This window comes from Gracilinanus agilis, chromosome 2 (genome assembly GCF_016433145.1).
Source record: "Gracilinanus agilis isolate LMUSP501 chromosome 2, AgileGrace, whole genome shotgun sequence".
NCBI lineage: Eukaryota > Metazoa > Chordata > Mammalia > Didelphimorphia > Didelphidae > Gracilinanus > Gracilinanus agilis.
The window spans coordinates 646598888-646611605 of record NC_058131.1 but is presented as its reverse complement, the minus strand read 5'-3'; the positions used below and the strand labels follow the sequence as shown (position 1 = coordinate 646611605).

At 35.1% G+C, this 12718-nt stretch overlaps 1 protein-coding gene across 1 annotated transcript; it reads right to left on the bottom strand.

The window, feature by feature from the left end:
* Nucleotides 1-7768: 7768 nt before the first annotated feature.
* Nucleotides 7769-12337, bottom strand: ZNF518A (zinc finger protein 518A). Its single transcript, XM_044660204.1, has one exon. It carries the CDS (start codon nucleotides 12335-12337, stop codon nucleotides 7769-7771), a length of 4569 nt encoding a protein of 1522 aa, XP_044516139.1.
* Between the last annotated feature and the right edge of the window lie 381 nt (nucleotides 12338-12718).

The following is a 12718-nucleotide window of genomic DNA, read 5'->3' as shown; positions in this document are numbered from 1 at the left end:
AATGTTTTATCATATTTTTATCCAAATATTTCCCAAATACATTCTAATCTGGTTCTGGGGCCCTTGATCCACGTATGACATTTGTGTCCTAGAGCATTGGCTCCACCAAAGAAACAGATGGGAGCCTGGGAAAAGCTTCATGTTATGTCACTGCATCAAACAGAATTGCACAAGTTGGGGTTTGGGATCTTGGTGGGCTGCTTGGACAAGCTACTTAACAGTAGAACAAGAGTCAAACTGGTTCCAAGACCAATGGAAGGCTGGAGTTTTAGAAGTCCATGCCCAAATCTTCTAATTCCTGTTTTTCTAATGTATTGCATTTTGCCTTAGCTCAACATCAATGTTACAGGCAAGATGCAAGACCTTTAGCTTTAACATTAGTCACAATAGAATGTTGTTTCCATTCTTAGTTGAATTCACAGGGTAGAGGCTGGGATATCCATGGGAAAGTAGTGCCTAGCTTCTGGGTGCAAGTACCTGAAGATTAGTGTAACGGTTTCTGGGGTTCACTTAGGCTTGGGGATCCCCTTCACTACACAAATGTAAGAGATTACCTTTTAAAAAAAATATTGTACCTGTGGCTTTTGTGTACAGATATTCCAGTAGAAAGAAATATGTTGAGAAAAAAATTAAATATGATGTAGTATGAAACAGAAAGTAAAACTCCTCTGGAGTATTACTTCTTTGCAATAGATGAAAGAATAGTTTTAAGTATTTAAAACGTGATAGCCACTGTGCAGGCACTAAGGAAAGAGAAAAAAATAGCTTCTGCTCTGTAATTCAGAGACTGGCTCTAAGAAGATGAGGGTTCAAATCCCAACTGATACATATTAACTGTGTGACCTTGAGCAAGTCATTTTATTTGATCTCAGATTTCCTTATCTGTAAAATGAATGGGTTGGATGTACTAGCTAAGTCTCTGGACTACCAATTTAGAACTAAGCTTATATAAATGTGTATGTATGATGTGTGGTGGAAGAGACCCTATAAGCTAGGAGAGCCATGGAAAGTACACTCTAAAGGCCTGAAGATGGGAGGAAAAGCAAGGCCAATTTAGTTTGTAGAATTATGTGAAGGTATATATGCAGCTAGAAAGGGAGGCTGGAGCTTGGTTGTGAAAGGCTTAAAACAACACAAAGGATTGCATTTGATTTTAGATGGCAGTATCATAATTAGACCTCCACTTTTGAAAAATCACTTCAGCAGTTATGTGGAGGATGGATTGGAAAGGGGGGATTTGACGTCAGTTAGGAGGCTACAAAGAGGATAAGACCCTGAACTAAGGGGATGGTCCTTTAAATGAAGAGTTGGGAATAAGAGTGAAAAAAAACAAAGGGTCTCATGAGGCCAATTAATACAGGAAAACTACACCTACACTTTGCAGAACTGATATCTGCCATTTTTAAACATTACAAGAAAGCATGCTACCTACAGTAGTTTTCTGTAGAACATTTAGCATACATTTTTTCTAATAAAAACTTTTTTCTGTAACAACTTGGCTAAATTTTTTTTAACCCTTACCTTCTGTCCTAGTATCAATTCTAAGACAAGAGTGGTGAAGGCTAGGCAATTTGGGTTAAGTGACTTGCCCAATCAGTTAGGAAGTATCTGAGGCCAGATTTAAACCCAGGTTCTCCTAACTCCAGAATAAGAGCTCAATCCACTGTGCAACCTACCTGCCTCTCATTACCTCTTTATAATAATTCCTCATACAAAAGAAAATAACCTTTTCATTCATATCTCCCACCATTCTTCTGAATCTCTTCCTTAGCAATCTCTCTACTTACTTCCTAAAATACACCTAGACATCTCCAATTAGGGCCTGAGCAAAACCAAATAACAACTGCCTCGCAGATCTGCTTTGTTCTCTTTATCTATCAAGTACCTGGCACTGCCAATTGCATACTATGGTTACATGGTATAAAGAAGGCAGCTCCCTGGCATCATCTTGTTTTTTCCTGTGCTACATTCCATAGGCTAGGGTTCTTCCTAACTATATCTGCAATAACAAAATGGCACTATATTCTGGGAAACAGCAAGAGACAAAGAAAGGGGGAAACTAATCTTATTCTTATAGCACCTCACTTTACAAAGGAATTTCCCTCCATTTGTTGAAATGCTATTCTTTTGAGGTCCATTTCAAATATCCACTCCTCCATGTTTTCTCTTGATTCCCACCACCCAGCCAGAAATTCTTTCCTATATCTATACTCACAGCACATTATTATGCATTACTTCTGTCAACGATATCCAAATTACCCCATAATTACTTCAGTTCACATTATTTCTACCTTTGAAATGAGGTAGAAACAAGTGGTACAGGTATGTCAAACTGTTCCAACCAGCTTAAACTCCAATTGGGAAAGGTTTGGCAAAATCAACAAAAATTCAACAATGTTAATTTGTAGTTTTCCAAGACAATATGCAGTTACCAGGTATCTATTTCTATTATTGACTATTCATGTAGTCAACAGAGCAGCAGTCTCAAAAACAAGATGATTCAAGTCATACCTCTGACTTAGGCTAGCTGTGAAACTTTGAGTTGTCTGTCACCCACTCAGTGTCCCAGACAACTCTAGGCCTCAAAGTTGGAGATAATCTTCTTCAGTGAATATTTCCACATAACAGATGCTAAATAAACATGTAGGTCAAATGGTCTTATTTAATGCCCACCAATCCTCACTGTCTGCTTCTACTCTCCACTCTTCTTTCATCTCTCTTTTCCTTTTTCAAAGTTGCAATTTTAGCTACTTCCAGATCTATGGTTGTTTTTGACATCTAATGGTGTTCAACTAAAATATAAATTACTATGGTTCAAAGATTATCAAAGGCTTTCCAGTTTTACAAAGTAATCAAAAATTAAACATAGTAAATTTATAAGATTAGGACTTTTGTGACTAAGTTGTTCTTGAGGTAAATGGGTGTTCTAGAAATAAAATGAGATTTTTAAAAAATGCTCTCCTCTACCAGAAAAAAATCATATGTAGAATGTTGGTTTTAATACATTGAAAACATGCAAGCACTCTTTAGTAATCTAGAATAAGATTACTTATTTTCATATAATGTGTTGTCACATTTGTAGAACTTTCAAACTTTAAAGTTAAAAGGAGATACAGGGCTCTGGGAAAATCAGTCATACTTTCCACGTTTCTTAATTAAAAAAAAACATGACTTAAAACAAAATATCAAAATAGTTCATTTTATTTTTGAAGAAAATGTTCTGAAACTCAGGGCATTTAATAAATAGACAGAGATAAGAAAAGACCATTCCACCAAAAGTTTTACTGGAGTGATTCATCAGCTCTCATTTAACCAGTTCTAGTGCAAGGAAACATTGACACCAACAATTAAAAAATAAAAACAATCAATCTACTTAGCTGCCAAGAGCATGTAGTTGTATTCTCCATTGTGAAGAAATCAATAGAATATAAGTTCCTCCAGGGCAAGAACTGTTTCATTTTATTTTTCATTTTTCTAACTCCAGTGATTAGAGCAGTACCATGACTTAATGAGTATATAATGTTTATTAAATTGGAGTAAGACCAGTTAGGTATATTCCAGAAACCTCACAACCTAGTTGAGAATAGGTTCTGCTGCAGAAATGTCTAACGCACCATAAGTCCAAGTGGATGCCAAAAACTTTTGCTTAACAATAGCAAATTCTTTAGGGAAGAGAATTATTATCCCAATGAGGTAAATCAAGTCCAGAGAATACAGGTGAGTTCTCAATAGAAATAATCTTCATGCAAGAAAGTCATTTATATCTAAAGTTCTATTTGCATCTAAAAATGTATCATACTCCCTCTTTATTTCAACTTTCTCATTTCAAAAACCCTGAGATTTCCACCTTTCAAGTTCTTCTCAAATTACAGAAGATCCCTATATTTCCACAGGTCTATCATAAGAGCCTGCAAATCCTAGTTATTCTCTATCCATTCTAATTCTGTTCTCTTCCTTAATTATATTTTAGTGAAGGTGAAATGGACATTGACTGGAAAATTAACAGAATTTTCTTAAGAGCTAGAAGGCACCTTAAAGACAATTTACTTCAACCCTCTAATTTCACATAAAATTGAGACCCACAATAACTAATGTCACCCAGCTAGTGGTAGAGTTGTGACAAAATCCTAGGGATGTTGGCTCCTATATTCAGTTCAGTCCACTTGTACTCCAACGTAATTCCTCCCTACCCTTGTGTGCATAGAATATACTCTCCATTTACCATTTTTTTGTTCTCTACACATCCTGTACCTAATTATGCATATTAACCAGTTTTACATTACAACCTTAGTATGATAGCACACAATTTGGGGCTTAAAAATATTTTGATAGTTTTTTAAAAAAACCATTAGCTTCTATCTTAGAATCAATACTGTGTATTGATTCCAAGAAAGCATAGTGGTAAGGGATAGGCAATGGGTGTTAAGAGTCTTGCCTAGGGTCACACATCTGTTTTGATGGTTTTAAGGACCAATGAACAAATCACCAGGACACATTCAGACTGCTATAATAAAACCATCAAACTTTTAAAAAAATTGCTCCATCTTAAAGTTGATACAAAGGAAAGAAAGCTCCTTTAAAAGAAATTGGGGATGGAGAGGAACCAATATGCATCTTAGGCCCATTTACTGAACATATGTAAGAAAGGACAATTTTGTGCCTAGTAAGTGTTGGCAAAAATAAAAATTCTTCTAACTAGAAGATTGTGTTGGAAACGTTTGGTTGTAGCTACTTCAGTTTGAGCTAGGAGTATACAGCAAAAAGAACAAAAGTCTTTCTGCTCTAATTGTGAAGGAAAGTTTTGAGAGATTTTCTTGGAGAAGGCATAGTCCAGGGCATAGGAATAGTTTAACTCCTAACTATAACTGGCCCAATTAGGCTAAAGATGTTTCCCACATGAAGGACAGATTTTCCCAACATAGTTGCCCTGTAATCAAAAAACCTACACTTGCCTAAGCAAGCAAAGAGGCTTCTGACACTGGAGAGTCAGGGTAAGTTTCCAATTGAGGCTAGGGAAGAAAATGGACTTAGACCACAAGTGCACTGTAAGTGAAGTATTTCCTGGATCTCAAAATTTCTTGCATTTGTTATCAATTTGCCTAAACATTTAAGAAATGTATTCTGTTCTCTTAATGGTGACACCCTGCAGAAAAGAAATGCTAACTGGATTATGTTCTCATTTACATCTCTAATTATGTAACACTGGAATAATCTATGGCTAAATCACTTTGGTGGCAGCTACTCGAATGGTAAGCATGTTGCCTAATAAAAAATAAGGAGTCTTACAAAGTTTGTCCTATCAAAACAACACTAGCAAATGGGGGTAAAGTCACATAACACTGAAATAAATCTCTAATCTTTAGAACAAAATCATACTTTTATTATGTATGGTGTACTGGCATAAACGGTTTTAAAAACTAAGTTTTTAAAAATGCACAACACTAAGTTGTCATTAGATATTAATACAGTAGACTAAAATTATTGTGTAAACACAATTTAAGATAAATTTAATGTTAAAGAAAGTCATTACAGAAATTAGCAACGCTTACCATTCTTGAATTAATACCATTACGCATTATGAATATATATTGTATATTTCCAATTGATTCCATTCTTAGGCTCAATTTAATAAACACAATTGTAACAGGTTTTTATTTATATGAAAATACTTCACTAAGAAAGTAGACAAACTGCACAGAAATAGTACAAGTGTCATGTGCATAGCAAGATAGCTTAAAGCATCTACATATGGCTTTCTTTAAAATAAACCTCTTGGGGACTGGTCCATTTTGGACCTATTGTTACAGTTGATATATGTAAACTGTTTCACATCTTTTAGGCACTTGCTAACAATAGTGTTCATATCCCTGAAAAACAAACTTACAAAAAAATTAATAAAACTAAAATTAAAACCAAGAAAATAATGCTGGTAAAAGCTCTGTATATATACATATATTTTAAAGTTTATAACCAGTTTTATTAGTGCATGCCCAGAACTAAAATAAAACAAACTTTTTAGGCCAAAAAATTTCTGTGCAGGGTTTATAGCAAATAAGCCATACAAAAATATGTACATGTCTTAAATCTTAGTTATGTACAGAAGAGAAGCCCTGAAGATTTATTCCAATCAATAAAAATATATAACACTTATAGTAACCATGTAACAAAAAATCTTAGATCATGTAATTTTATAATACAGATGAGCTCCATTATACAAAGACACAATAAAAGTCAAACTACATTTATAAAGCAGAAATTTTATGTCTTTGATTCTTTGATGCAGCAACTTCATTTTTGAGTCTGTTCTTATCAAGGAATCCACTAGAAAACTGTCCTGAGTTCTACCACTGATTTAAGATCTACTGCTATCTGCCTACCCTACTGATACCAATCAGCTGTTTTGCTTTGGATTTCCAGTCCTCTAAAATTATTATGAAAGCCACTTCACTGGAGGCATGTGTGAAAGATGTGTGATATTTTATTAGTCATTGAAATAAGACTGTTGTTGGGTTGTTTGTTTTGTTTTTTTCCCCAAAACTCTGAGATTACCAGTTTGTTACTATATAAATAACAAAGCAAAATCTAGAAAAACAAAATTTTTCCCTGAGAAGTGCCTACTTGTAGATCTCATATCCAGAAGAAAAACAGCTAGAATGGCAGCAGGTATCTAAATCAGTTAAATCTGAGTTTCCTGGAAACTGGAAAATGCATTTATCTGAAGAAATCTGCCATCAGCTCTGCAACAAGATTCTCTAAACTTGGACTAAAAGACATTTCCTTGTTTCTGTTCCAGTCTTCCTATAGAGCCCAATACTTGTCTTTAAAATCATCTCTGTATACCCCCTTTAGAAGTGGTGTCTACCTTCACTCATCACAGGGAATATCTCAGCAACATAAACCTTAACAAGAAAAAAAATTGTTATTTGCTTGACATATCTACTCACAGACATCTCTTTAGAAAGAGATGTATCCAATGGTATCCTAATTGCAGTGAGTCAACTCTAAGTCAAATATACTATCCAGTCAACATATTTCCTTCACAGGATCACAGAATGGAGCTAAAAAGGACCTTAGGGGTCATCATCAGGTCCACCTTCCTCATGGAGATGAGCAACCTGCAGTTCAGAAAATGACTTGCCCAAAGTCACATAGACACTAAGTAACAGCTGAGCTGAAATTGCAGAATAAGATTTCTGACTTTAAATCAGTGCTCTTTCCATTGGATCTCACTGATTCAAGGATTATACTCCACTCTGCACCAGAGGTCTCTGAGTAATCTGGACTGAGGATAAGCAGCCTGGAAAGATAACCAGGAAGGGAAACTTCAGCCTTTTGGTGGGAGACTGATATCATACTTAGAGGGGAAATACTTACCAGATTTACAAGACTGATAATAGAAGCGGTGTTAATGGAGATGCTGATCTCCACTGTAATACACATTCTCAAATGATTTTGACATAACTTAATGGGGGAAAAAACAGGTGGGGGGGTTCACAATTTTCATTTTAACCTAACTTTCCAGAACATATTCTTGAAAATAACAAAAAAAAACAACAAGGTACATCTGAGCTATAATTTCAAAATGCATGCATTGTGTGGTTGCATTTTCAAATGCTGCAATTCTGCTTTTCCAATAAAATATAACCATCTCCAAAAACAATACTTAAAAGCTTAATTTCTGGTACTACACTGAAATAGAAAACATATGCATATCATAATTTGATTCATTCTTTTAAAGTAATTTTATTTTTTTAATAATCAAGGTAAATTATTCTAACATATGCCAATCTCGAGTAGCTTCCATTAAATGTCGCTGTCCATGACCCACCCAAGCATCCTGATTGTCAAATACTCTACCACAATACCAGCAGTTAAACTTTGCTTTCAAAGTATTATCAGAGGTAGTTTTCACAATCTGATAATTATTTTTGCTTGTCTTTTTAAGTGTTAATTTTAACACAAATCTTTCTTTCACAGGTTTAAGTACTTTATGCCTCTTGGCAGAAAAATCATCAGTAACTGCTTTAGAAATGTTACAATATGCTGGTTCCAGAAGTGCTTGAATTGTTCTTTTTGACAATGAAACCTTGACTACCTGCCCTTTAAACTTAGCAATAGTTTTCATTACATTTACCACTTCTGGAGAATCTGTATCAGGATGGTTTAAAACCACAACAGGCTGATTTCTTCTAGGGCATTTTATAAGCTGTGTAGAACTGAAAGGGAAAAGTCGCAAAGTCCTAACTGTATCCTTAGGAAACCTTGGCCTATAAAGGTCAAATGTGTCATGAAAATCTTCAGATTTCGTTTTTCTTTTACTCTTCCTGTGCAACATTACTTTTTTTCTAGGCCATTCCTGGAAATTCTCTCTACATTTTGGTCCAAAGTTCCTGTTTTCATATGTAATCAAGGGTTCAGAAGCTTTATGTCGTACATTAGTTTTCATTTTTGAAATCTGTCTTCTGGTAGATTTTCCATTATTGAAGCCACTCCGAAATGAACTATTTGTTTGACACCTTAAAAGCTGGGTTTCTGGATGAGTAGTGGTACACACTGTCCCTTGAGGAGGTATGGTGCATATTGCTGTAGAGGTTGCGACAGTTGCATTTGCTGGCATCAATCTATTTGTTAAGAGTAAGGCATCACTAGAAGAGACAGGTTGTTTCTCCTCTGCTGTGGAAGTTTGATGAGATTGTATGATGTCTAACTGTAATGAAGACTTAGGGCTCTTTACTGACTTACTGTTATCAAAAGCAGGGTTCTTAATAATTTTCAGCAGTATTTTTTGTTGTGTTGCTCCAGATTTCTTTGGTTGATGATTTTGATGATCATAAGTGCTACTCTGTAATAAATCAGAAGATCCTACCTGCGACTTACTGGGAGTCACGCATCTTAGGAGAACTGCCTGACGGCCATCGGGCAACAATGCATAAAGAGATTGTTTCTGTTGAGCTTCACTTGGCTGTCTTACTGAACCCAAAGACGGTGACTTAGTGCTTTGACACCCAGGCACTATATTTTGAGAAGAATTTTCATTCACTGAAGACTCTGCTGGGTTTCTAAAAATATATGATCCTTTAAATGGCATGCTATTTTCTGAACTAACTGTCATATCAGGCCTACTATCAACTGTAGAGGAGGAAATTATATTTGTAGGACTAATCTTTTGCAAATCTGCTTTTACAGAAGGTGTTTTGTCATGCTCCTTAGCTGTAGCTCCACCAAGAACTTGAGAACTCTCACCTGTAATATTGGCAACACTTCCAAGCCCTCCATTACTTAACCTTAGAATCATTCCAGGTTTCTTGTTTAAAAGGAGAGATGATGATATACCTTTAGTCATATAAATACCTGGTGGATTAGTTGATGAAAGACTTCTTCCTGAAACAAGTTGTAATCCAGATTTGTTAGCAAGATGCAAAGGTAAAATAAATCCTTTAGGAGATGACTGAACTAAAATGTTTTTTTTTGGTTCAGAGTTTATTGGTGGGCTCAGCACATGAAAAGAACCTAGGCCATTGGAACTATCTGGAGTAGCTTGTATTTTGTCTTTTACAAGCTGCTGAGTTATTCTTGTATCAGACTGGGTCTTAACTAATGAGCCAACAACAGCAATTCTGGGTATTTTCTCAGAGTCTCCCAAATCATTTGGTGTTGATAGTACTTGCTTTTCTTTCCCACAATCCATTTCTGTATTTTCTGTACAGTTGCTGGCATTAAGATCTTTTGTATGTACACTAATCCCCACATTACTAGATGAAATGGGTAAAGTGCAAGGGCTTTCTGAACCTTTCAAATATTCAGTAATGTTGCTCTTGCCTTCATTTTTCAGAAGTAGCTCATCATGAAGTTGAACTCCTTTATTTGGTGTAATATCAGAGTCTTTTCCCAAACTTAATTTGTCATTCAATACATTTTGTAACAACTGGGTTTCTTCAGGTGACCAAAAATCAGATGCCTGTGTACTCTGCAGTGAGAAAACAGATGTGATTTTGGGCATTGTGAATGAATCAACAGAAGAGATATTCTCCCAATCTGATTTCTCAGCTACATCCTCTAAGCCTTGATTTGTATCAGTTTGAGGACTCTGTGTTTCAATATTTTGTACTGTTTCTAAAATTTCAGTGTCAACTTCACAATGGTTTTTTAAAGGTTCACAAGTATCTTTAGTGTTTAAAGGGCAATAAGTTTGACAAATCTTTGAAGGAGATGTTTCATGGAGATCTGGATTTGTGCTCATCCCCACTGATGACAAGCCTGATTCATTTCTTGAGCTATGCTGGTGAACAGCTGTTTTGCTTGATGAAGATTCTTCAGAGTTTTCATGTGCTGTTGCTGAAATACTGCATGAGTTATCCAAATAGTCCATTTTTGAGTAATTATGAAAAGGTAATGATCCTTGGCTAGAGAATGGCATATAGTTGAGATCATTAACACTGGAGTTATTCAATATTCCACTATGTTGTGCTTTTGGTTCAACAGAATTTACTTCAACAGATTCCACGTTAACTGGGTTCTTAACTATGGCATACAATACCTGAGGATGACTTTGAGTAACACAACTTCCCCATGCTCCAACATTATTACTTATTCTAATTTTAGTGGTCAAATTTAAAGGAGCTGCAGTCAATTCTGAATTTGTTGACAAGAGAGGTGTACTATTCTCAGTACCTACTATTTGAGACTTACTCCTAGCTTGAGCCAAAACAGCCTTTTCTTTTTCCAAAGTTGCATTCCCTGAAAACAGAGGAGTAGAAAATGATAATGGATTAGATGTGTTAGTGCAAATTGTGTTATTTAATTCAGATGTATGCAGTGTAGCACCTGTAGATAATCCAGTGGTTTCAGCTGTATGACGCTGCAAATCAGTTGTGTTGTCTTTTACTGTACCTGGCTGTAGACCTGGAGAACATGAATCTGATTTACTGGTAGGCAACAATTTTATAACTATGTGTTGTTTTCCGTCTACCATCTTGAACCCCATAAACTTAGCACTGTAGTTGGCAGGAACTGTTATTTTATTATTTTTCAACATCAGTACTGCAGGTCCATGTATAACATTCTTTAAAAATCCAAAACTAGAACTTGATCCCTCTTCAGATCTACTACTCTGACTGGTAGGTAAGAGGTTTCTTGTTTCTGATTCTGACTCATCTTGCTTCTGACTTTGTTTTTCAATGTGTATGATTTCATTCTTTTCTTCATGTAAATGTTCCATTGTATTACTCTGTTCTTCAGATTTAATCTGACTTTTATTAATGTTTTTAATAAGCACCTGTGTGCTTTTTTCTACATAGCTGTCATTTCCATTGTTCTCTTTCTTTTGTCTCCAAAGTGTCTTTCTTGATGTTCCTATTTTATATCGTCGTAATATAAGCTTAAGTCCAGCTGTAGTCTTTACTATCCTTTTTTCACATTTTTCCTTTTCCAGTTTATCTTTTGCATACAGTTGATCTTTGTGCAAAGCTATAACATGTTTTACAAGTTGGTCCTTCCCAGCAGAACTATAGTTACAATATTGACAACTGAAGGGAAAAGTAGTGGAATGAACTAAGAGATGCTGCTCAAACTCTCCTTTGGTGAAACTTATATGATGACATTTACTACATTTATAGTGAGTCTCATTATGTCTGTGAATATGCTGAACAAATGTGCCAACATCCTTGGTAGAAAACTTGCATTTTTCACATTGAAAATTACCATTAACACAATGCTTAACTGCAAAATGTTTTGTCAAGTCTAATAAGGTATATACCTTCTCATCATTGCAAATGTCACATTTTACTAAAGTGCTTCGGTGGATAAGTCTGTGTTGTTTAAATGACTGAAAGTCATTTGCAGAAAAATTACACATCTCACAAGGATATAAAGGTAATTCTCCATAGTGCAAAAGCTGAAAATGTTTCTGCAAATCATTTGGGCTATATCGGACATTGTCTCTACATTTTGTACAGCTGAAATTAAGTATTTTTGCAGACATTTTCATTCCTTCTTCATTTCCTACATTGGGTCTATGCCACATGTTACCCTCCTCTAAAGAGTTTAAAGGACTTTCATCTACTTTCTCTTTGCCAACAGATTTTCTGGCAGTCTGTGGTTTATTCTCAAACACTTGTCTATATGTGTCAACTTCATGCATCAATGGAGTTTCATCTGGAATACTTATCTTGGGCAAATCAATTTTCACATTTTTCAGTTCATAAGGAGAATTATCTTCTAAAATTCTTGGTTCTTCTGACTCTACAGCATCAATAACTATTATATCTTCCACATCATAATCTTTTTCTAACGTAGTTGGTTTTTCATCACAAAAAAATTGCTTCTGTTCAGATGGCATGATTTGAAAAACTGATCCTGGTGTCCTCTATTCAGCAAATTCTTGAAGTTATTTATAATTTATGCAGAAAACTAGAATACTGTGCTGGGGCATCTTCAAAATTCCAGAATTTTCCCCACTTTAACTTACCTAAAATCAAAGAAAGAATTGAAATTTTTATCATTGAATATATGTGAATTTTGTATTTTAAAACATCACCAAGTAGACACTCTAATAAAGCCTTTATAAGATATAAATTTAGAAGACACGTAAGAGAATTATCTAATTCAACTCCTTCATTTTAGAGCTAAAGAAACTATGACCAGGTAAATGTTAAGGTTTCTAATTCTCACTAATCTGCCATTAACAATCTATATAAAAAAGTATGACTAACAAACTCTA

Excerpts from the sequence above, each read along its gene's own strand:
- ZNF518A (XM_044660204.1), bottom strand. The coding sequence starts at position 12,337 with ATGCCATCTGAACAGAAGCAATTTTTTTGTGATGAAAAACCAACTACG.